Source organism: Mytilus edulis, chromosome 1 (assembly GCF_963676685.1).
Source record: "Mytilus edulis chromosome 1, xbMytEdul2.2, whole genome shotgun sequence".
In the NCBI taxonomy this organism is placed as follows: Eukaryota; Metazoa; Mollusca; class Bivalvia; order Mytilida; family Mytilidae; genus Mytilus; species Mytilus edulis.
The window spans coordinates 114832578-114858596 of NC_092344.1; the positions used below are offsets into that span (position 1 = coordinate 114832578).

General features: G+C 31.9%; 1 protein-coding gene across 16 annotated transcripts in view; it reads left to right on the forward strand.

Moving 5' to 3' along the window:
- The window catches only part of LOC139500969 (uncharacterized), a 159224-nt gene that overhangs the window by 121367 nt on the left and 11838 nt on the right, over positions 1-26019 (forward strand). For 15 of the 16 annotated variants that reach the window (XM_071289946.1, XM_071289938.1, XM_071289915.1 and 12 more), the window contains 35 exons: positions 845-955; positions 1217-1429; positions 1713-1874; positions 2258-2428; positions 3414-3740; positions 4444-4528; positions 6018-6241; positions 6501-6707; positions 7029-7148; positions 7493-7819; positions 8045-8251; positions 8702-8821; positions 9221-9329; positions 9803-10029; positions 10488-10712; positions 11127-11228; positions 11495-11665; positions 11978-12133; positions 13573-13767; positions 14071-14199; positions 14676-14846; positions 15131-15286; positions 15569-15775; positions 16000-16119; positions 16709-16875; positions 17145-17304; positions 17660-17854; positions 18147-18275; positions 18574-18717; positions 19384-19572; positions 19827-19981; positions 20329-20639; positions 20835-20953; positions 21825-21941; positions 24325-24357. In XM_071289946.1, the coding sequence (XP_071146047.1) occupies positions 845-955; positions 1217-1429; positions 1713-1874; positions 2258-2428; positions 3414-3740; positions 4444-4528; positions 6018-6241; positions 6501-6707; positions 7029-7148; positions 7493-7819; positions 8045-8251; positions 8702-8821; positions 9221-9329; positions 9803-10029; positions 10488-10712; positions 11127-11228; positions 11495-11665; positions 11978-12133; positions 13573-13767; positions 14071-14199; positions 14676-14846; positions 15131-15286; positions 15569-15775; positions 16000-16119; positions 16709-16875; positions 17145-17304; positions 17660-17854; positions 18147-18275; positions 18574-18717; positions 19384-19572; positions 19827-19981; positions 20329-20639; positions 20835-20953; positions 21825-21941; positions 24325-24357 (5961 nt within the window). The remainder of the gene's footprint in view (positions 1-844; positions 956-1216; positions 1430-1712; positions 1875-2257; positions 2429-3413; positions 3741-4443; positions 4529-6017; positions 6242-6500; positions 6708-7028; positions 7149-7492; positions 7820-8044; positions 8252-8701; positions 8822-9220; positions 9330-9802; positions 10030-10487; positions 10713-11126; positions 11229-11494; positions 11666-11977; positions 12134-13572; positions 13768-14070; positions 14200-14675; positions 14847-15130; positions 15287-15568; positions 15776-15999; positions 16120-16708; positions 16876-17144; positions 17305-17659; positions 17855-18146; positions 18276-18573; positions 18718-19383; positions 19573-19826; positions 19982-20328; positions 20640-20834; positions 20954-21824; positions 21942-24324; positions 24358-26019) is intronic. The other variant, XM_071290016.1, reaches the window with a different exon arrangement.

Below are 26019 nucleotides of genomic sequence, written 5' to 3' on the forward strand. Positions count from 1 at the left end.
TTGGTCAACATCTTTAGTTCAGCGAGACTAGAGACACAATGACAAATGAATTTTTGTACATTTTCAAATTACTTTCAAACTCTGAAGAAGTCTAAAAAGATTATAGAAGAACGAAAAATATTTATGAAATCTCAAATGAGAGGTAATATTTGGAGAGAGAAAAAAAAACACCTCTATTTATTCTGATTACAAAGTGAACTTGCTTTTATTAAGATGGCTTATGTTGCTGATGGTTTTATTTATTTTATGGCCTATTTTTTGCTAAGCACCAAATTATAAAGGGTTCTCACTGTTTAGCTTATTTTTTATGTTATTGCTGGTATGGGACTGTGAAAAATAGCTTCAAAGACACAAATTCATTTTCACACAAACAAAGATAGGAAAACTAAATGATCCTGTCAAGAATTTATTTTGAAGAGCCTATTCATTTGAAAATAACTTGTTCTGATCTTTCATGAAACCTGTCAAATCTTGATAATCCTACTCCATCTTTTGTATGCTGGTGTTTTTTTTATTTGGGAAGTTTAACTGTGATTAACAATTAAGTAGTTCACGTAGTTTACATCTAGAAATGTGTGACATTAATTTTTGATAAATGGATGGGGTATTCAAAATGTATTTTATTTATAAGATAGTGCTAGATGCATCTATTTTGAATTGTCATGTGTTTAGTTAAAAGAAAGATGCCATTGATTAATTGTTCAAACAAAAATGAATAATGGCTATAAAGATTAAAAGTAACATGTTTTCTAAGATATATTTTTATTCTTTAAACATGAATGAAAACATTACATTACTTCTGTCATAGAAGAATAAGACTATAAACTCTTTGTTCCATTTTCAGGAGTTCATCTCTAAGCTGCATGACATTGAGGCTAAGATAGATGACGTCAAACGTAAGACAGACAGCCTCAAATCCTCAGGTTACCTTACTGATACTGGGGTTTTATCTCCTGTAAGTATGACATCACCAGATAATGATTTTTAGGAGATTAATTTGCCTTAAAAAAAAACTTCTGTTATAGCAGATTTCCAGATTCATGTAAACGTTAAGTTCCATATGATAAACATGTGTGTTGTTGTTGAAGCACATAGGTTCAAGATTGCTATGTACTATTCTTTTCAAATTTGAAATGTAGAATGTTTTTGTTAGATTTTTTTTTCAAGCTATTTTTCGGTCACAAAGTTTTATCTTAACACAATCTTTTTGTTACAGATGAAACAAATTCAAAAGCAGTTTGACAACTTGAAAGACAAGGCAGAAAAACGTAAAGAAGACCTTGCTCAAACATTCCGTAAGATGGAAGGTGTGGATGATAACCTACGTAGAATGAGAACTAGCATTGATAGAGCCTCAGCAGAATTAGATATGCATGAACCCATTGGTCATGATGTGGAACCAATCAAAAGACAGCAAGAGGAACTTAAGGTATGTGTATAAATGTTTATCATTTCTGAATCAGCTGTTTTGTTGTATATTACTTTTCATTACATTGTTTAAAATCATACTATCATAAAATTTTAGACTCTTGGTAAAAACTTAATTTTGTTAACATTTATAGATATTTTTTGATAATTGTCTAATAATCTTTTTTCAAAATTATTTCAACAGTTAAAGAGAAATATGTTCATGAATGATATCCAAGTCAAATTTTACCTAGCAAAATTTAAAACTTGACAAAGTTGTATTTTATATGTCATTGTATTCACAGTTATTCCAGAAATCTGTATTGGAGCCATTATTAAAGAGAGTAGAATCTGTCCAAGGTGATGCTCAGACTCTGGTACAAACATCAGCCCCTGGAGTCAATACTGGAGGACTCGAGTCAGATCTAGAAATCATGGTTGATAAATGGTCAGAACTGAATGAAAAGGTACAGAATACATATATTTGATTACTCTCACACTTTTGAATACATGGTTAGCTCGCTGAATTCCTAGTTTTTAAATTCAGAATTTAGTTTGGGTAATTATTTTAGTTATTTTATTTGATGTTTTATGAGATATGATTAGCATCTATTAGTTGGAAATGAGAGATAGTGAACTTTTTCTTAATGGACTATAATAAACAAATGTATGAAGCTTTTACATTGGTGTTTAGAAAGAGATCAAGTGTAAACAAGCATGGGCATAAATAATAATAACTGCCTTAATAGAAAAGTGATTAGAAAGAAACTGAAAAATTGCCTGTTATAAGAAAATAAAACAATTTCTTAGTTTCTAGATTATAACTAACAGCTTGTTGCATGAATTTTAGGTCTTGGAACGTGAGCATAACTTAGACAATGCATTGTTACAAGCTGGTAAATTCAATGATGCTTTAGACTCCCTCCTCAGTTGGCTAAAAGAAACAGAAGATATGGTTCAGAACCAAAAATCTCCATCCACTGACTACAAAGTGGTTAAAGCTCAATTACAAGAACAAAAAGTAAGTAAGGAAGTGGTGATGATTGGTGATAAGGGATTTGACTGCCATACATGTCATAGTATTTTGTACTTGATGTTTTCATTGTTTCAATAGGGATTTGACTGCCATACATGTTATAGTATTTTGTACTTGATGTTTTCATTGTTTCAATAGGGATTTGACTGTCATACATCTTATAGTATTTTGTACTTGATGTTTTCATTGTTTCAATAGGGATTTGACTGTCATACATGTTATAGTATTTTGTACTTGATGTTTTCATTGTTTCAATAGGGATTTGACTGTCATACATGTAAAAGTATTTTGTACTTGATGTTTTCATTGTTTCAATAGGGATTTGACTGCCATACATGTCATAGTATTTTGTACTTGATGTTTTCATTGTTTCAATAGGGATTTGACTGCCATACATGTCATAGTATTTTGTACTTGATGTTTTCATTGTTTCAATAGGAATTTGACTGTCATACATGTCATAGTATTTTGTACTTGATGTTTTCATTGTTTCAATAGGGATTTGACTGTCATACATGTCAAAAAATTTTGTACTTGATGTTTTCATTGTTTCAATAGGGATTTGACTGTCATACATGTCATAGTATTTTGTACTTGATGTTTTCATTGTTTCAATAGGGATTTGACTGTCATACAGGTTATAGTATTTTGTACTTGATGTTTTCATTGTTTCAATAGGGATTTGACTGTCATACATGTCATAGTATTTTGTACTTGAGGTTTTCATTGTTTCAATAGGGATTCAGAATCAAAACTTGTTCAAGGTAAGGGCTTATTATAATGAATCTGAACAAATTTTGTTTCAACGTTGGAAAATAAAAATCAATGAACAAACTTACAAAATCAAAAAACAGTGTATTTTTTAAGATAGATAATTAAGGTTTAGCAGTTAACTATTGAGAAACAGTATCTAGATAAAGTACTTTATAAATCCAAACATTTGTTCATGATCTGATGACATTGTTTTCAGTTCTTGATGAAGATGTTAGACGATAGAGAAAGCAGTGTTAAATCAGCGAAACAACTTGCCGATAATCTATTGAAAAACCTTGACTCTAGAGAGCAAAAGGCTATACAGAATCAGTCAGCCCAGTTACAGCAGAGATGGGACGTGTTACGACAGAATGCTGCTAATCGTTTAGACAAGTTAGAGGATGTGGTTGGATTAGCTAGGGATTACCAGGAAGTGAGAGACCCTCTGTGTCAATGGCTAGACATGACGGAGAAAAAGTTTGCTGCTTTAGAACCGTCAGCAATGGATACTGAAGGCATTGAAAATATCATTACTTCATTAAAGGTAAGCAAAATAATTCTAGTGGCTAGACATGACAGAGAAAAAGTTTGCTGCTTTAGAACCGTCGGCAATGGATACTGAAGGCATAGAAAACATCATTACTTCATTAAAGGTAAACAAAATAATTCTAGTGGCTAGACATGACAGAGAAAAAGTTTGCTGCTTTAGAACCGTCAGCAATGGATACTGAAGGCATAGAAAACATCATTACTTCATTAAAGGTAAACAAAATAATTCTAGTGGCTAGACATGACAGAGAAAAAGTTTGCTGTTTTAGAACCGTCAGCAATGGATACTGAAGGCATAGAAAATATCATTACTTCATTAAAGGTAAACAAAATAATTCTAGTGGCTAGACATGACAGAGAAAAAGTTTACTGCTTTAGAACCGTCGGCAATGGATACTGAAGGCATAGAAAACATCATTACTTCACTAAAGGTAAAGGAATTCTTTAATCATAAAAACAGATAGTTCTTGTTGTAGTTCCTGTGCTAAAAAAAATATTTTATATATATGTGGCATCTGAAATGTGTTATTTGATTTAATTTATTTGGAGAAATAAAAATTTATAGGTTTAATAGTTTACTTGAAATATTATTAAATCCATATAACACTACAGGAATTGTCTTAAAAAAAGAAGAAAAAAACAATTTTTTGTTGGGCACTTATTATAATAAAAAAAGCTAAATAATTGTGTAATTACAGGATATGGAGGATGACATTGCTAACCAAGAATACAACTTCACGAACTTAGGAGACAAATCTGACAACTTACAGAAATATTGTTCAGGTACAAATTTCTAAATATTTAAAACTTGTATAATAATAGATTAAGATTGGGATTGCAAACAGACCTTGATACAAAAACAAAATGCTATAATGACTTAAACAAATTTACTTTGCATACTATTTTGTAGTATTTTATAAGTTGATTATAGTATAATGTTTATATGTCTTTTTAAGAATATTATAAGATAAGACTTGAAGTGTGATACTTATTGAATATCCCTTTGCTATTGTTTGCCTCTCTTTTACATGAGGATTTTGGAAGTGAAAGAGATGGAAATGTTAATATTACAATTAAGAAATAATTCATGGAAGCCATAGATTGTTGGAAATTTACACATGGCCTGGGCCGTGATATTCAAACTTTATCCTGAGCGTTAGCGAGGGATAAAATTAATGAATATCACGGCCCAGGCCATGTGTAAATTTCCAACAATCTATGGCTTCCATGAATTATTTCGATTCTAATAGGACAAATACGGTCATTAAAAAACTGAAGCTAGGGTAAGTATGCTGTGTGTGTGGCTGTTCTTTTTTACTCCCTGTTAAATAAAGCTCAAATATTTTTATAAATATGTAGCTTGCTTAGGTTATTTCGTGAATAACTGATAGAAAATTTTTTTTTAATTCTTTAAATTCTCAAACCCAACATTTGAAATTTTTAATTTACATGTTTTTCTCGTAAGCTTCCTTCAAATCCAAAGTTGACACTTTGTAACTAAGGACCCGCCATGTTGACTTGCTAAAATGAGTAAATATGCGAATAATGCAATAGAATAGAAAATAAAACAAAACCTACCTAACAAATCAGTTTTAATACAATACCATACGAGTTCTGATGGTTTACATAACAGAAAACTTTCAACTTTAGCGGTTTCATTTGTATGATGTCATGTTTTGATATGACTTAAATGCGCCAAAAAGATTTAATAGACGTTCACGGAATTTTATTTTATTTTTATTTTGTTGATTTCTCCAGGCTCTTGTGCATTACTTCTTTTTATTATGCATACGAATAAGAGTAAAAGTTATTTTGTCTTTTTTTATTTGCACTTTTTAAAACAATAAATTGGCAAAGGGTCTGCAAATAGGTTCCAATACATGAAGACTTACGTGGGAAGCATATTGTAACAGCCATTATTATGTATATCTCCGAGTCTGCGCTAAGTATATTTTATCGAGAATTTTATCACAGTGTTGTTTACAAAGCTAAAGAAGCACGTCATATTACAATCAACTATTACTTTGGTATAGGGTCTTTCTATTCAGTGTAATTTTCCATTCCTGTTATCTGAGAACTTAAGATGGTTTTATAGAAAACTGATTCTACAAAATATAGAAATATTGCCTAGTTGCTACTTCATTTTAACTGTAAGAACTTAATAAATATCTTTTTTGCCAGTATAAAGCTTAGCTAAGGTCAGATATTTGAATACTAGAAAACAAATAGAAAGTATGTTGAATAGTAAACACTATAAATGGTTACCTTATAGGACCTGATGCTGATACACTAGACAAGAAAACCAAAGCATTCCAGAGTAGATTCTCAGATCTCTGTAACAAAGTCTCAGATTCTACGGAACAAATGGAAGAAGCTTTACCTCTCGCCAAAAACTTTAATGTAGCACATGCTAAATTCCTAGACTGGGTCCTATCAGTAGAACCACAACTAAGAGCCAAGGAAGCCACAGGACCAGAAGCTTTTGAACAAGTACAGGTGAGACAAACTATTTTTGGATCAAAATGACTATTAAAAGTAAGATTCAAGTCAAAAATGTTTTTTTTTTTATCAAAAGGCAGATCACGATGTGAAAATAATAAGTGTTCATTTAAGAAAAAATAATTAATCTTGAGGTTAAAATACAAAAATGAAAAATAAATTTTCATTTTCTTTTTGAATTTGGTTTAGAGAATTTAAGTTAAAGATGTTTGAACAGCTTTTCTTGAAAGTACATCTCCTTTTACTTTTGTTTTAGAACTTTGTTCAACAGTTACAAGAGATTCAGGCTGTGATAGAGACACTGAATAATGATGGTAACCTGTTGGCTGAGCTTGCTCCTGGTGATGCTGGGCTTAGAGTGGAAGATACTATCAATAAAAACATGAAACGATATGATGCTGTCAATGACAACATACAGAGAAGGTCACAGAAACTTAGGTCAACAAAACAAAGGTCATCTGAGGTAAGAATAGAGGTCAAATAGTATACATAATGTAAAGGGCATCTGAGGTATGAATAGGGGTCAAATAATATCCATAATTCGGAAGTCACCTTGCAGTGTCCACAAAACACGAGGTTATCTGAGCTTGGATCCATGATACATAGGTTATTCTATGTTAGAAATACAACAGATGAACAGATGTATATAAATGTAACTAAATGAAAGCGGATGCAGACAAAATCTGTGCAATTAAGCAAGTAAATGTTAAAAATTTCAATGCTTGAAAAAACCTATACAAAATATGAAAAAGGTAGCAATACAATTTACTTATGTTGATTCCAGATTGTAAATGATATGAATGACTTGATAGAATGGTTTGATGATGAGGCTAAAAAGATCAAATCTGCTGAAGATGTTAGTAGTGATCCTGTCAAACTCAACAAACAGATAGCTGAACAAAAGGTATGCAGAAAGATTATTATACAGATAAAAAGAATGGTCATCGTTGAAATATGTTATCATATTTGTACATTCTCACATAGTTAAAATGTGTCTTTATTCTGAATCATTGTATTATGCCAAATGATATAGCAGCTGATTACAATCCTATTTTATATATTTAAAGATTATATTTTTGAGACAAACAGTTGATAAGAAGTCCAATAACTACCTTTACATAGATAAACTTTATTTTATATAAGTAAGGAAAAAGCCATTTCTTTGTGATAAAATAAATATCAATGCCTAATAAGTTTGATAGAATTCTTTGAGCAACAAATATTTTAGATACTCTTTCCATATTACAGGCAATTAATGACGACATCAGCAGCCAGAAAGCCAAAGCCAGAGAATTCATAACCAAGGGTAAAAAATTATTACGAGAATCTTCATTTGAGGATGATCCACAATTAAGAGAAAGAGTCGAACATTTAAAACAGAAAGTAGATGCTGTAGGAAAACTAGGTGTAGATAGATTGAGTCAGCTAGAACAGACTCTGCCATTGGCTAAAGCTTTTTATGATACACATCAGGATCTGATCACATGGTTTGCAGAAGTTAATCCCACGCTTGCTGAGTTAGATGTTATGTCCATCGATGCAGATCATGTAAAGAGACAACAAGATCAAGTCAAGGTATGAACAATTTTAATTTTGTGTAATATTAAAAAAGTTCAAACATATTTAGTCAATACATATGTATTGGATATAAAAGTCACTTGTATAGTTTTAAAAATAATCAATGAATGAAAATCAAACAATATATCAACATCAACTTTACTTATTGCAAAAACACTATAAATACCATGGCTTGCCAACAACGATATTAAATTTTTAACGTAATGATCTCCTTTTCACTAGGTATTAAAACAAGAAGTGCAGGACCACAAACCAGTGATTGACAGACTTAACAAGACAGGAAATGCCTTAGTCAAACTTTGTGGGGAACATGATTGTCTCAAGGTTCAGAAGATGCTTGATAAGGACAACAAAAAATTGGATGATATGAGAAACTCACTGAGAGACAGATCAATGTCTATTGATGAAGCTTTGCAGCAATCAGCTGAGGTATATAACAAACACAAATCTAATGTTTAGAAAAACCTTCTTTTTTAGATTTTAGATATAAGATGTTACAACTGTAAGATTCTGATGGGAAAAAATCAAAAATATAGTGGACCCATGAGTTGATTTGGAATATGATAATCATTTAAATAGTAACTTATTACAATTTAATAATGTTTTGATAGTTTTTTGTTTCAACTGTATTCATACTGCTATTTTACATGTACACAGTACAGATATACTGCTTCTCACACATAAACATGACCATATAAATAGTTTTTGTACAAGGATTACATACTGCAGATTCAGAAATCAAAATCAAGAAACACAATTATATGAATTCCTGCACAAATAATGGGATCATAATTTTAAATGACAGTTCTGATTAATGGAATCCTGATCCATTCTCAGTAGTAAAAATATAATACTAATCTATTTGACATCTAATTGTAGTTCACAGACAAGTTGGAAGACATGTTAGAGACCTTAGCAACAACAAGTGAACAAGTAGAGAATGCTGAGCCAGTGTCTGCTCATCCTGACAAACTTAGAGAACAACTGGCAGAAAATAAGGTTACATTCTAAACTTTCTATGCTATCACACGAACAACTTTGAATCATAACAATTTATGTTTTACAATGACTTTGGTGATTACTAAGTACAAGTTCAGACTGTTAAAGAGAATATACAGTTCCCTATTATATATATATTTTTTTTAAAGCCACAGTTACACCACTATGATGGATGAAGTAATGTTTATATTACTGCACTGTGGAAGTTGACTGATCTTTTAAATCAACAATCAAACCCCAATAATTGATTATACAATGTTTTCATTATTGCAGTGGGAAAGTTATCAATCATTGAATATATTTTATAGAAAAAAAAATTAGAAGTTGACAAATTTTATAATGCATTTTATAGTACTGTATAGAACAAATATATTTGTAAAGTTTGATTGATTTTTGTAGGCCTTGTTGGAAGACATGGACATGAGACAGACTGCTTTACAGTCCATTAAATCTACTGCTGAGGACCTGATCAATCAAGCTGGCAGTGACCAGGACGAGGCAGTCAAGGGTATAATGTTCTTTTTATGTAGAATGCCTGGGATAAAATTGATAAAAGATACATTAACAGTGGTCATAAATAATGAAACAGTCTTTGAAATGGCTCTAACCAGTGAAGATGATCCAATTAATGAATTTATTTGCTGCTGAGACCTTTTATACCCCATGCAACAAATTTGTGGGGGAATTAATGTTTTTCACCAGTTCGTTAGTCAGTCCGTCAGTCCTGTTCCTGTCATCGCAACTCCTTTGAAACCACACAAAAGAATTTCATGAAACCTTTTTAGATAATAAGGACATATTATGTAGAAGTGCATAGTGACAGGAAATTATGATTCAATTTTTTTTCGTACAGTTATTTTATTTGTTCAGTGACAATGTTGGGGCGTGGGTATGTGAGCGCGCTCATTAAGGTTCTTTATTTTTTATTAATTTGTCACTGTAAAAAAGAACTGCATTCAAAAGAAATATCTTCTGTTTTAGATGTTCAACAAAAGTTAAATGAACTGATAGATCTGTACGAGGGTATCAAGGATGCCACACATTCCCGTACTCAAGCTCTGGAGGAAACACTGGATGTGTCAGAACGATTCTGGGATGACCTACATTCTCTTGCTGGTACAATCAAAGACCTACAAAATGCCATAGTCCAGCAGGACCCACCTGCCTTAGAACCAGCAATCATCAGAGAACAACAGGATTATATGGAGGTATATTTCAGTACTACATGTTTTATCATTATGGGGGTCGCTCATGGTTGTGGTATATTGTGATTTGGATGTTCACCTGTCTGGAACTACTGGACAAAATTTGTGAAACTTTCACAGATCTGAATCAAATGATGAAATCTTCCTCTTTTTTCATTTCTTCGTTCAAATCATTTGTATGTTTCCTAATTTTATAATCTTTATTGCTTTTAAATAAAAGACTTGTTTATGATATGAAATTAAAGGAAAAAGATGTGTATACTTTTGTGTATTGTACATGTAAATGCATATTTTGCATAATTTAACATCCTTTCTGATATTTTACAAACGAAAGTGAACCAACGCCTGGTGAGTCTGTAGTACCGTAGAGTCCATAAAGTTTCTGATTTTTGTCAAACATTGAGAAAAAGATTAATTGAAGAAATGTCATATTTTATTTACAATTTGTTTTTCATCAATAGGCACTGAAAGATGACATTGAAGCAACCCAAGCAGACATAGAAGATGTCAGTCAGACAGGGGATCAGTTGGTATCACTGTGTGGGGATCCAGAAAGACCAGAGGTGGAGAAAAATGTAAACGACCTTCAATTGACCTTAGGAAATGTGGCAGACAAGTTTGAGAAGAGATCCAAAGACCTGGAAGTAGCTCTGACCAAGGCTGTTCATTTCCAGGATGAACTTATGGTAGATACAAGTTAAATTATGATTTTCACTTTAGTATTGTCTTAAAAAAATCATTTGCTGTTTCAGGCAAATTTGATTGTAAAGGTCTTATTCTTTGTGATTAATGTTTCTGCAGAAAAAAAGTCTGCATTGTGTACTCTTAAATAGTTTTTGGCTCTACATATTCCATGATGAATTTCAAATTCATATAAGATTTCTGTACACAGCAAAGAGGAAAATGTTTTACATATTTTTGTAAAGTATTTCATAGAATGACAGATCACTCCTGTTCTTTTCAATTACTTTCGTGTATTACAAAAGACAATTCTTGAGACTTATACATAATTTTGTTTTAACACTTTCTAAGTCAAATAAGTGTATTTCATGCATCAAGAATTTATGACAGACGTCACATGTTCTCCTGTTTCATTGTAGAAAATATTAGTCTGGCTGCAGAAGAATGAGGTTAAAGTGAGAGAGTTTGGCCATGTTGGTACGGACTTTGATACCATCAAAATTCAGTGGAACCAAGTTAAAGTGAGTAAAAGAAGTCTATAAAATTAACACTTACTTTGTTGGCCTCAAGAATCACTGATTAACATTAACTTTTGAAATGCACACCTGATGCAGTATAATATGTACTGTTAATGTTATTTTTCATGTTATCAAGTATTGTAGAACAAAGCATATAGTTGGTTTTTTTTTCTAACAAATGTAAGTAAAGCATTAGTAAATGGCGGTATTGGATTTGATAATCTGATAATTATATATTGAATTATAAAATATTTTCTTTGTATAATCAGGATATGAAAGCCAAAATAGAACCAAAGCAAGTTGATGTGGAAGCATTAAATCAGAAAGCCAATGACCTTGCCAAGGACAGCACTCCAGAACAGGCAGCCATTGTTAAAGAACCTATGTCAAGTGTCAATAAAAGATGGGACAATCTGCTGGAAGGACTTGGAGATCGGGAGGTAATGTATTCACATTGTTTCAGCTACAACATCTGCAAAAGAATATTATATGGTAGAAATATTTGCATTGAAGATTAGGTTCAGATAAAATTCTTCAGAGTGAATTGTTAGTCATGTAATAAAAGATATGTTAAGATTCATTGCAAAAGATGTGTTTGATTGTCTTGGATTGGTTTTTCTATTGCTTTTTGATCTAAGAATATTTCTGCCCTGAAATTTGATTATTGAAAGTTTGTTATTTTATTGTTTTTATTGTAATAAATATTTCTAACCTTAAGCTAGTTAATTGAAAGTTTGTTATTTTTATTGTAGAGAAAGTTACAGATGGCCATGTTGAATGTTGGTCAGTTTGAGCATGCTCTGAATGAACTGCTTGCCTGGCTGGATAAAACTGACCAGTCTTTAGATGATGCCACTTCAGTGAATGGTGACCACAAATCTATAGAAATAGAACTGGCTAAACTTAAGGTAATTAGTGACTTAAATTTTGAGTTTATGATTCTAATTTTGTGTTAAAGAATGGGGGGAAAAGCTGTTAACTTGAAATGAAATTTTCATCTGTCAATTCATTATTTGGTGAGTTTCTAATTTTGATAGATGTTGTATCTTGTAGGCATACCTGTCAACTGACCCGGATTCTGCGGGTGTGACCCGAGATTTTCACAATTCTGAGGGATCACCCGGATCACCCGGATCACCCGGATCACCCGCCAGGTCATTGAAATAACCTGGAAAATCCGAAAATGACCCGATTTCACCCGTATTTCTTAGCCAATTGAGATTGATTTTCATGACATAAGTAATATTCCTTTGAAATACCGGCAAATTCGTAATTCTTCCACGAACATGCAGTTCATCTAGCTATGTAAACTGTCAAATTAAGTGACCTATTAAGTGCATGGCTTCACTTGACAGCTTTGGTGTCAAACACACTGTTGATTAACACCAATTACCTTAGCTTTAGGTCGTAAATAAATTGCCCTGTTGTTTTACAAAGATATTTCAACTAAGAGTTACTTCCCCTTATTTGTCACCATTCAAAATTATTCCTTATATTTACGTTTTATGGGTGAAAAAAATTAAATCATAATAATATAAAATTCAAATACATATTGAAAAATAACTTTTCATTATTTTTATACCTTTATACAATTTTTAAAAAAAAGTTGAAAATTATTTTTTACATTTATACTTCCTTTAACTGTATTACTATATTTTATCATAGTCTAATTTCCTTGTCAATTGATAGATGAATGTTCATTCATGTAATACCTCTACATGGTTTGTTTAAAGGCTAGTACACCCATTTTAAAAATACATTTGAAAAAATAAATTTTAGATGATGACAAAAGTAAAGGACATAAGACTGTGATACACAAGTTAATAAAAATCTTTAAAAGTGTAATGAAATAATAATAAATAAGATTTAAAATGACTTAACCAAGTGAACATGCATTGATGTTTTGGTATCTTTGATATACATTATAAGAAAATGTACCATAAATACTGAAATTCAGCTCGAAAAAGTTCGTACGCGTTATGACCTGAGATTTGATTCTTCAATGCAGGTCATGACCTGCATTTTCATCGTCACAGGTTGACAGGTATGCTTGTAGGTACAGGTGAACCACATATAATTTCATGAAGACTTGTTAACAGGATTTCATGAAGACTTGTTAACAGGATTTGTCAAAACCATGACACCAAATATCCAAGAAAACAGAATTTTTCATAATTCTTAATAAATTATAGCCCCCAAAGAAGTAAAACCACAATATGTTACTTGTTATGATTTGTCTGTAAATCTATGTTATATTGATATTGAAATCAACATGATATATCCATCTTACACTGATGTGGTATTACAGAACAATAAGTTCATAGGTTAATATTGTTCATGTTTTCAGGTCATACAAAATGACGTTGATGGCCACAAAGAAAGTGTCGATTCCTTGAAAGAAGCAGGTGTTCGTGTGGTTGCTAAGGAACATGGTACAGACTCTCCTGTAAAAAGGAAACTCAATGAGATCAACACCATGTGGGGCCGTGTACAGGATAAATGTAACAACAAACATAAACGGCTAAAGGATGCTCTCAGAGAGGTAAAAGCCCTGGATTTCAATGAATTAAGCATATTTGCATGAATTCACTATGAATACATTTTGCAGATGAAAATTATGAAAATTAAACTATTATATTCGACAGTTAAAAACCAGTCAAAAGACCTCATATGTTTGTATAAATTGTTAAGATTTACTTTTTATTTTATTTGCTTGGAACAAACAAGACACCCTTTCTCATGTCATTGTAGGAGTGTAATTTGAAAAGTTTTGGTTTTTATCATTGCTGTGGAGCTTATTTCATTGCTAGAATGTAATTTTACAACTCATTGATTTATTTTTCAGGCCAAGTCCTTTGCTGGTGATCTACAAGATACATTGGCCCATATGTCAGAGTTAGAGGATAATTTGATAACATCAACACCAGTTGGCGGCTTACCTGAGACAGCCAAAGAACAGTTTGAGAAATTCATGGTAAATACTTAAAGCTCTTATTAAAATAGCACGGTTTTTGTTGAAATTTAAAAGTTTAGATATCTAGGATTTTAGTATCTCTTCTTAATGAATTTATGTTGGAACTCAGCTACTGAACATAATCTGTAAAAGAAACAAAATTTGATAACTAATCAATACCAGTGAAAAGAACAGAGCAATTTTTATTCATCACTTTCAGTTCAAAGAATAGAGCATTTGTTCCTCATAATTATAAGTTAAAAGAACCTAGCACTTTTGTTATTAGTTAAAAGAAAGACACATTTGTGTTCATCAATACCAGTTAAAAGAGTATTTTCTTCATCATTATTAGTTTTAAATAAAATACCAAAGCATTTATTAACATACATAACAATTATAACTGAATTTGTCAAATGACTTTAATGCATACCTCAAAAATGTGATGTTTTCCTTTTCAAACTGTAAATAAATGCATATACATATTGTTTGTATTTTAGCATGTGTACAATGAACTAGATAACACGGATAGAAGGATAGGTAAATTGACAGAAGCTGGAAACAAACTGGCAGCTAAAAAGTCTGACACTGCTGCTAATAGTATCAGACAGAGTCTAGGAATACTACACCAAAGATGGGAAAATATCAGGACTAGAGCTGAGGATAGAAAGGTATGTCATAGTTCCATGGGTGAATTGCTTTAAGACAAATTTACCATTTACCCTGAAAGTACTACACTGTTTTGATCTACTTTAGAAAATTTTGTATGTATTATAACAGAAATAACATCTAAGTAAGAATTTAGTTTTTATGAAGATTTCACTGATTTGTTTAAGTTATGAGCTTTATTAATTTGTCTTATTGGTTTTGATTATTGAAGAAGAAATATAGTTATTAAAATGATGACAATCATGTTAATCGTGTTTATCATTATGAGCATGTTAATCATTGTTAGGCAAAGCTAGAGAGTGCAGTAGGACAAGCCAACAGTTTCAGTGATGACCTTGACAGGTTTATAGCCTGGTTAACAGACACAGAGAAAACACTGAACAATCTGAAACCAGTCAGTCGTTTGCTTGACAGGATAGCAGTTCAAATTGAAGACCACAAAGTAAGAAACCTGCATATTATAACAGTTTGCAATATGCAAAATGGGAACAATCTTTTTCGGGTTAACTAAGTGGAAAATTTAGGAAGAGTTCAATAAGATATTATTTTAGTGATTTATTTTTATTAATATTAAGTTTTGAAAAGATGTGAAACTATTTTTAAGGGTTAAATTGTTTACTTTACTACATGAATTAAGCAAAAGTATAGATGGTTTCATATTTGTATTTCAATGGAAATTGTTATGATAGATACTAAGATATTGTGTATTCTATTTCTATATCAGGCGTTACAGAAAGATGTGAGTAAAAACCGAGAGACTATGATAGCTCTGGACAAGACAGGAACACATCTGAAATACTTCAGTCAGAAACAAGATGTCATCCTTATCAAAAATCTTCTGGCCAGTGTTCAACATCGCTGGGAGAAAATTGTATCCAGGAGTGCTGAGAGAACAAGGCATCTAGAAAAGGGATACAAGGAAGCCAAACAGGTAAAGAAACATAGAAAATACATAGCTCTTGATTTAGATGTTTTTATGTGGTTTTAACTTCCATCTTATGGTAGCTTGAAATATATGGTCAAATTTATGATTCAGAATTTATTTTTTTATCATACAAACATAGTCGGAATAAGACATGATAATTACATTATGAACAAATATTGTAGATTTAAGCTTTTATATTGTAATATAGAAGTATCATTATTTTTTTTTAGTTCCATGCCATGTGGAGAGAGTTACTTGATTGGTTAAGAGAAGCAGAGAAGACCCTAGATTCTCATCATCAAGTAGGAAATGATCCAATCAAAATAAAGGCCGAGATTGCAAAACACAAGGTAGATAATCCATTTGAATTATTCTGAAATATGTATATGAGTAGTTAATCCATTTGAATTATTCTGAAATATGTATATGAGTAGTTAATCCATTTGAATTATTCTGAAATATGTATATGAGTAGTTAATCCATTTGAATTATTCTGAAATATGTATATGAGAAGTTAATCCATTTGAATTATTCTGAAATATGTATATGAGTAGTTAATCCATTTGAATTATTCTGAAATATGTATATGAGTAGTTAATCCATTTGAATTATTCTGAAATATGTATATGAGTAGTTGCTAGGTAACCAATCAATTGAAGAATTTCAGTTTTAAAAAGGTGGAAATTTCCTTTCAGATTTTTTTGGGTTATAAAAATATACGGTAAAGCTACCTGAAAATTTATAAATGGATATCAATTTTACTTATTACAGAATTTAAAAATACTGAATAGACAGTAGAATATTTTTTTATTTGGAATTTTTTTGAAGCCAATTCACCAATTCTCTTTACTGTGAAGTTCTCTCAGAGAACAAAATAGTCAATGACTTACCCTAGAAGCTAGACTGGTGAAATTCTGGATCTAATATTTTACTTTACAGGAATACCAGCGAGGTATTGGTACCAGACAGCCATTATATGACAGTATCAACAGGTCAGGAAGGACGTTGAAGGACAAATGTCCACCCGAGGATGTCACAGATATACAAAGAATGTTAATAGAACTGAAAACTAAATGGAACACAGTCTGTAGTAAATCTGTGGACAGGTAGGTCTTATTATAGTCAGTATTTGGGATTTTTTAATTGCTTTATGTGTATCCTTTTGTCATAAGATAGTAAGTGCTGTGAAATAATATATTTTAGGTTTTTAGTAGGCAGCAAAAAAAAAAAATATTTTTTTAAAACCATGACTTTTAATTGTTAGTTTCACTTTCCTCTTGTAAAATTCTGTTATCAAGGCAGCTAGTTTGAGAACACTAAACTGTTGACTGGTCAATTATTTATGCGCTACAAGAGTTATCTTTCTTCTTTTCAGACAAAGACAGTTGGAGGAGGCTTTGTTGTTTGCTGGTCAGTTCTCTGAAGCATTACAAGCTCTGTTGGACTGGCTGGGTAAGGTAGAACCTACTCTGGGCGAAGATCAACCTGTTCATGGCGATATAGATACAGTCAATAACTTAATGGAGTCACATAAGGTGAGGTCTAGAAGAAATGGCAAATGTTATCATTTGTATTTTGTATTTTCATAGAAACAACAGTCAATTCTGCCGATATTTTACCCATGGCTGTAGCTCGTGATAAAATATTTAGCCAAGGGCCAACCAGTGGTAAAATCAGTATAAATTCAAGTCCCCATGAATTATTTCCTAAATACACATGTATAACCACTGTCACTGAAATAGGACATCTTTTACATTCATTGTTTTCAAAGTCTGATGTTTGCAGCATATTTTTTTATGGCTATGGCCAGATATGCAGCTTACTATTTGATTTGTCAGCAGATTAATCTCAATTCTGTTTTACCTAACAATGTGTTCTTACTTTTTAAAGGCATATCAGCAGGAACTTGGTGCCAGGGCCAATACAGTAGAATTTGTAAGGAAACGTGCCAAAGAATTAATGGATAAATCTGAAGGTGACATGTCACAGCAACAAGCTGAATTGATAGAGTTATCTACCCTGTGGGATAGGGTTTGTAAGCTGAGTGTCAACAAACAGGAACGACTGGAACAAGCACACAAACTGGTAAGTAATAGAAAATATCTGCCTTCTTCCGACAGATACTTTAATATTATACAAATGTATTAAAGGTGGGGTAAAACCCCAGCCAGTAAACAGTTACAGGCAATGTTTGGAAAAGCTGATAACTTTCTAAGTTGACTAAAAAAATGTTATAGGGCAAATATATTAATTTGATGGTGGAATTTTTATAGCAATTGTATGAAGACAACAATCCTAGTTATTAGTCGGTAAACTTTCATTCATGCTTTTTTCTTAAATTGTTTATTTGACAATAAGAAATATTATATATGTTTAGGCTGAAGAATTCCACAAGAAAGCCCAGGGATTACTGGAATGGCTGGCATCAGCTGAGAGACAACTTAGATATAGAGGACCAATCCCTGATGAGGAACCTTCTCTGATCAAACATATTGAGGAGCACAAGGTAAAGTATAGGATGTAGTAAAGAACATTATGATTTGAAAAAATTAAAGGTGATGAAATAGGATGCTTAAAAATATCCTCATAAAGAAATTTTAAGGCCAAAAAATTTGACTTTGCAAATTAAAATTGTATTTTCATATTGTATTTTGCTGGTTTTTATTGTATTTTTAAGATTATTATTCTATATGGTTATAAATATCTTTAAAAAAGGGAACCAATTAAAAATTTACAAATGTGTAGGTTAAAGTGAGTTTAATATTTTAATGTGCAGTTTTAATGGTTTCACTATTCATTTCCAGAAATTTGAGGAAGAACTTATGAGACAAGAGGCCCACCTGAGAGAGACATTGAACATAGGCCAGGATATAATGAAAAGATGTCACCCTGATGCCCTGTCCACACTTAAACATTGGCTATCTGCTCTTAAAGCCAGATGGGAAGAGGTGGGTGTTGCTAGATATAGTTATTATAATTCTGTTGAGGGTAGGGTAGCTGGTTTAAAGAAGTAGCGTTTATCCTATTGTGGAAGTTTATGTGATGTATAAAAATCAGCCATGTTTATAGATGACAGATTATTGTAAAAGTTACTATCTCCAGGGGCGGATCCAGCCATTTTAAAAGGGGGGGTTCCCAACCCAGAGTAAAGGGGGGGTTCCAGCTATATGCTCCCATTCAAATGCATTGATCGGCCAAACAAAAGGGGCGGTTCCAACCCCCGGAACCCCCCCTCTGGATCCACGCCTGATCTCTGCAATAGATATTGGACTTTGATAACATCTGATCAATAGCAATAGTTGATTGTTGAAACTGTTCTCACTATTTTATTTTTTCCCTTCTTTGGTATACATACTTCCTTATTTCTAATAAGATGTTATATTGGTCACTGGTTTTACATTCATTGTTCAATTGGGGGAAAAATGCTTGAATAATACACGAAACAATAAGGTGAACTTAATTTTATTGGTAGATTTCTTTATTCTAACTGGATTACTGCAAGGATATTCTTTATTATGGTCTACATGTTTCACCACTTACGGAATTAGAAACTGATTAAAATACTTGTTTGATAAAAAAATAATACATATATCGACGTTTTCTCTATGTTTCAGTTGACTGGTATGTGTAAGACCAGAGGTAAGAAAATGGCAGAGAATCTGTCAAATGTCAGATCTAATACAAGACTTCTGGATGATCTGTTAGCGTGGTTGAATGGAGCAGAGACAACATTAATAAATGTAGACCAGGAACCCATTCCAGGGGACATTCAGGTCATCCATGACCTCATCAAAGACCATCAGGTACAGTACAAGTACTTTGTTTCTGGATTGTTATTTTTTTCATATACTGTTTAAAAAAGTATTGGCTTGTTGATTTTATTGAGTATTTAATTTTGTGGTTTTGTTTTTAATCAAAATTCCAAAATTGATACCTATAATCAATTTTTTCTTACAGTTACCATAGACTAAAATTTGAGAATTTTTGTAAAACATTGAGGTTTATCAGTAAAAGTTTGTAGAATATGCAAATATGATTTTATACCCAACTTTTGTAGCACTTCATGAATGAAGTATCAAGTAGACAGCCTGATGTTGACCGTTTGATTAAAGCTGACAAACAAAGGACAGTGTCCACCTCAGAACCAGCATCATACATTCCAGTGTTGAGAAACACATCAGGAAGACACACACCTGTCAAACTCACTCCAAGGTACATAGTGTATATAAATCTAACATCAACCATTTTGTTAATGTTTTGCTTAAATCATCAGTATGGTAATACAGTAATAAGTATTGAATCAGTATACACAAAGAAAAAGTCTTGAAATTGCCTGTATGAGAGCTAAAGGGGGAAAAAAGACGATTCAATGAGACCCACCATCTCACCATTAAAAAAAAAAGAAAAAATACTGTTATTATTCTAGAATACATACAATTGTTACTGAAAAACCAACATGAAAGTATGAAACAATTATATTTAAAACCTTTATAACCATGTTGAGGTTAAAAATAATAAGTTTTCATATGTAAATATGATAAATATCTCTCACTATGTAGGAGAGACAACGACAGTGGAAGGAGAACACCTGAACCTTCATTCAGAAATCCTAGAACAGGAGCCCTGTTTAACAAGTGGAGAGGAGTGTGGTTAATGACAATGGACAGACAACGGAAACTGCAAGATGCCCTGGATCATTTGAATGAAGTAGAAAAATTAAAGAACTTTAGTTTTGATCCATGGAGGAAAAGGTTCTTACAATGGATGAGACATAATAAATCCAGAATTATGGAAATGTTCCGTCGTATCGATAGAGATAAGGATGGAAGAATAACACGCAAAGAGTTCATCGATGCTATCATATCTACAAGTATGTAATATTTTATATCTAGAGTATTAAACCTCAAGTCAAATATGTTAACCCTCCTGATAACAATTTAAATGTATCAAGTAAAATATTTGAGCCCTCCTGACAACCTTTTAATAGTATCAAGAAGTATAAACAAGACAATTAATGGTGGGTTGTTTTAGACTAAGTGATGATTTCTTGACGTTTTCTTTTCAGAATTCCCTACAAGTCAGTTAGAGATGGACATTGTAGCTAACTTGTTTGATCGTGACGGCTCTGGATTAATTGATTACAAAGAATTTGTGTCAGCTCTCAGACCAGATACACACAAAGAAGTAAGTTACTTATATATAGTCTTGAGCAGAGCTTAAAAAACATGTGCCTTAATTGCCTATTGAAATACTATTAAAGACATGTAGAGAAAGGTTGTATGCTGCTTTAATGGAAAAAAAGAGAGAATCATGTTTTGACTCCTTAGAATCGACATTTGATTTTATTGTGGTCTCATATTTGGCATAAGTGATCGAACAATTCTCATTTGATTCTGATCATATCAAAAACAGGCCTGCCACTGGTTATCTTTGATTCTGATCATACCAAAAACAGGCCTGCCACTGGTTATCTTTGATTCTGATCATACCAAAAACAGGCCTGCCACTGGTTATCATTGATTCTGATCATACCAAAAACTGGCCTGCCACTGGTTATCATTGATTCTGATCATACCAAAAACAGGCCTGCCACTGGTTATCATTGATTCTGATCATACCAAAAACAGGCCTGCAACTGGTTATCATTGATTCTGACTTGTCTAATTAACAAAAGTCTTCTCTGGAACTGCAAGGCAAAATGATTTGAATCTTTACAGTTTTCATGGGGGAAAAAAACTACAAACAATCCTTATTTAGGGTTAATTGAAAAGCAAACATGACAGCATTGCTTGCACATAGTCCCTATTAAAAGCCTAGGGAAAGTCACATGTCTAAATTCTTTTGTTCTACAAATGTATGTGTGAAATTATTTTCACATGCCTGGTTCTACATTATGTGTGTTACAAATGGTTAGAATGGTGTGTATGTACTTGTTATAAACATGCTTATAAAAGGGAAAACTTTACTTTTTTTATTTACTAATGCATGTATTTGTTAAACTTTGGATGGATTTAACATTTTAAATGAAATAAGTTCTACATTTTTGTTCTTTTAGCTTGATAAAAATTTGACTGATTCAGAAAAGATCCATGATGAAGTACATGAACAGGTGTCCAAATGTACCTGTGTAAAACAGTTCCGAATCCACAAAATTGGAGAAGGAAAATACCGGGTACGTATTAAACAGTATTATGGCATGATAGTTATTGTATATTTCATTGCATATTTCTTTTAATTTTGTTTTTAGAGAATTTGGGTTACATTCTGAACAGGGATAGTGATCCTTGTTCAAATAGGTTGTGATAAAAGGTAGTAACATTTAAAAAGAACAGTATTGAGTTTATTAAGTATTGTGATACAAAGAAACGAGCAGAACAGGTATGTAAATTATTATACAAACTTAACCCTTTCAACGCTACACAAAAAAATAGAAAAATGGCTGCTGCTGCTGCATTTTTTTTTAGTACATTCATTAGAACAGTATTTTCCTTTTCAGACTGCTGTATCTTTTTTATTATATGAGATACAGAGAAAGTTATTGCATGAAAAATGCTCAGGAGAGCATGAACTGTAATGTTAGGCAATTATTTTACTGAAGTTTTTATCAGGTTACCTGCATTTTCAGGTAATTAACAGGTAAAAGGTGTAATTTATTACATTTGTGTTGAATTTTGAATAAAAACTACTTTTAGTCTTCATTTATTTTGTTGTTTTATCTGCCATATTGTAAAGAAGACACCAGTTGCCCGATTCCGTAGCATATTGTACCATACATAACGTTTTATGTAATCGTGGCACAAATAAATAGCTCCGTCCTAAAAAAATTCAGTCAACCTCCGTTTTCCCCCCTTTTTCTACGTCTCGTAATGATCGATCAAATCATATTTCCCACACGAATTTTATGTGATAAACACATTGAGATAACAAGAAACCTTTTAATTAATCCTCGTTGTAAGTTTCGCCAAGGAAATGCTGAAATTTTTCCATATTTACAGCTTCGTTTCCGATTTCCGCCATTTGCACTTGTCAAAATATTTGTTTTTATTTTCCTTCTATTTTCCTTCTACTGCATGATTTTACTATAAAAATTGTCGGGATTTCAAGCGCAAATGAGACCTTGCATATCCTATATTCAAACGAGGAAAAATTAGAGAGAACCCGAATGAAAACCGAATGGTTTAAGAGTCCTTATGAAAAATCCTTTTTCATCGCGGCATATGCCGCGAATAGCAGTGGCGAACGGCGTACGTCATCGCGGCATATGCCGTGTATAGCGTTGAAAGGGTTAAAACAATTGATTCACTTTTATTTTATATTTGTGTTTAAACAGAGCTAGAAGATTTTTTGTAGTTTTTAGAAGGTTACATTTATGCACCATTTTTTTTTTTGCTAATTGCTTTGTGAATATTGCAACCAGATGGGAAAAAATAAATGACAGATTTTTAGATTTGGGTTATTAATTTGCATAAAAATTCAGAAATTTGAACTGTGTGGAAAAGACCAATTTATGTTTCTAGGGTGATGATACCCTACAGATTATATGTATAACGGTGAGAATCGCACAGACAGCATGTGGCTCATGTTGGTAATGGGCTAGCACTGTGTGTCACATGTCTGTTTCCATGGCGATTGTCACTAGGCATAGGCTTCAACACCAATGCTTTGACATTGTGTTTTGCTTTGTTTATGGGAAGATTAGCTTTCCAATTGTCCTCATTGTTTGCTTCTCTTCAATTAAAGTAATATTTTCTTCTTTTTTTTATGCTCTTTAAATAAACCTAAACATATATTTTTCATTCAAAATAATTTTAACTTCTGTATAAAGACAGGTAAACTCAATCTTTTTCCAATATATTTATTACATTGTTTCAAATATATTTTATAAGCAACAGTGATATCTTTGATATACAATTTATTTATGATTTCCCCATCAATATGTTATGATTAAGAATATGTTTTTATACCTAAGATACCAAAATTTCGTATTGCTTGCTTTAGAATTTGGTCATTGTAGCTATTGGTTGAGGGATACAAGCTTTATAGTTATAAATAGCCTTAACTGTTTAAAGCTGTTATTTTTAAAAGGCAGATTAAAAAGTACACTGAAAAGCAATAGTTGCCAGTTTGAATACGATTTTCTTATACATAATTTTGTACTAGATTTACAACTATTAAATACCACTAGACAATTGCCATGGAGACATAGATTTAACAGTTAGGTCAGTCTTGTGTCTTAGTTTAACCCTTAGTAGTTTAAATTTTGATTTCACTTTTTGAAGTAGTCAAATAAGTTGTAGACTTTATTTGTGTCTGATGACTGAAATGTATTTGTCATCATTTAGATAATAAATTAAGTAAGTATATAAGAATGGTATGTTGTTCTACATGTTAGAAAAAGCAAGACCATCAAATTACGTAGATGTCATGTTATTGGCTATTTACCAACACACCAATCATTAAGTTGATCTTAAAAAGAGGTTGATGTCAAAAATAGTTATATAATTATTGCATTAAAAGTTATAAATACAGTTTTAAAGGTAAAGATTTATTTTCAGATACGAAAAACAATTTGTGATGCAATCATTACGGTAAAAAAGAACATTTTTCAAAGCTACACTTACTATCCAAAAATAGCATGTACTTGCCGGTTGACTCTGGCGGAAATCTTGACAGATTTACCAATCTGCTGTTTTTGCATTTATCTGGCTTTACTTAGAAGTGAAACCAAACTACACCTATGCATACAAAATAAGTCTGAGTATGACCTTCTTTAAACTGTACATACATCGACTATTACAGCAAAATGCATTGAGTGTGTAGGTAAAGGTAATATCTTTGACTAGATTGCTGGCTAGCTGAACCGGGAAGTCATTACTAGATAATGTGTTCTATCCTCCTTTAAGAGTAGGCTAGTCTAACAGATAACTGATATATCTGTCTGTGAACTAGACTTCTTCGAAGGAGGGTAATATACTTTACCTAGTTATGACTTCACGGTTCAACTAGTATGCAATCTAGTTAAAGATAATACCTTTACCTACACACTCAATGCATTTTGCTGTAAAAAAAACTTTTTGTGCTTTATTTGTTGCAGTCTTAAACTTATAAGATAACTGAATATTCTTATTACTAGTAAGACAACAGCAAGATTGAAGATAAATGTAAAACAATCCATTTTAGGTGTAATACCACCATTGATTTTCCCCTATTAGTCTTTGTTAAATTGACATTTGTTTTAAATTGTACAGTATTTACATTTATTTCAACCAAAGAAATACTTTGCATGAATATAGTTTAATCCTTTCCAGTGCTACAGTGAAAATTTCACACTACATTTCATTGCATATAAGAAAGTAACCATCACCGGAAGTAAACAACCCAATTTTTACACTGTTATTTACTGGTTATCTGCTTTGGTACTATGTAACCTTAACTTTCCAAAATATTTTATAAGACCATCAAATAAAAAAAGAATGATGCTTTCAGGCACCCAACTTACATGTTTATGACTCAGAAAAATTTAAGTGCATTGAAATGCAGGGTTGATTTTCTACAACTGTCAAAATCAAGGGAATATTTGTTTAGACCTACTTTTGATACAACCGGATGTGACATACCATGATTTGGTGGTATTACACCATTTAAGGTCTCAATTCCTCAAGAGAAAAACAATGTTATTTCATTAAAAAAACAACTATGATCCATGCAACTTGCAGTATATATATATATATATAAATACATCTTTTATTATTACTTTCATTTCACCCCATTATTTGTAAAATAATATTCCTCTAAATATTGATGCATGATTTAGCCTGCAGTTAGGGTAAGACATTAAAGCAAAATTTTGCCCATTATAAACACTCCACTATACTTTACATATTTTTATTATGCCCCACCTACAATAGTAGAGGGGCATTATGTTTTCTGGTCTGTGCCTCCGTTCGTCTGTGAGTCCGTCTGTCCGTTCGTCCCACTACAGGTTAAAGATTTTGGTCAAGGTAGTTTTTGATGAAGCTGAAGTCCAATTAACTTGAAACTTAGTACACATGTTCCTTATGATATGATCTTTCTTATTTTTGTTTTAGTACACATGTTCCTTATGATATGATCTTTCTTATTTTAAAACAAAATTAAACTTTTGACCCCATTTTCATGGTCCACTGAACATAGAAATTAAAAGTGCGAGTTTCAGGTTAAAGTTTTTGGTCAAGGTAGTTTTTGATGAAGCTGAAGTCCAATCAACTTGA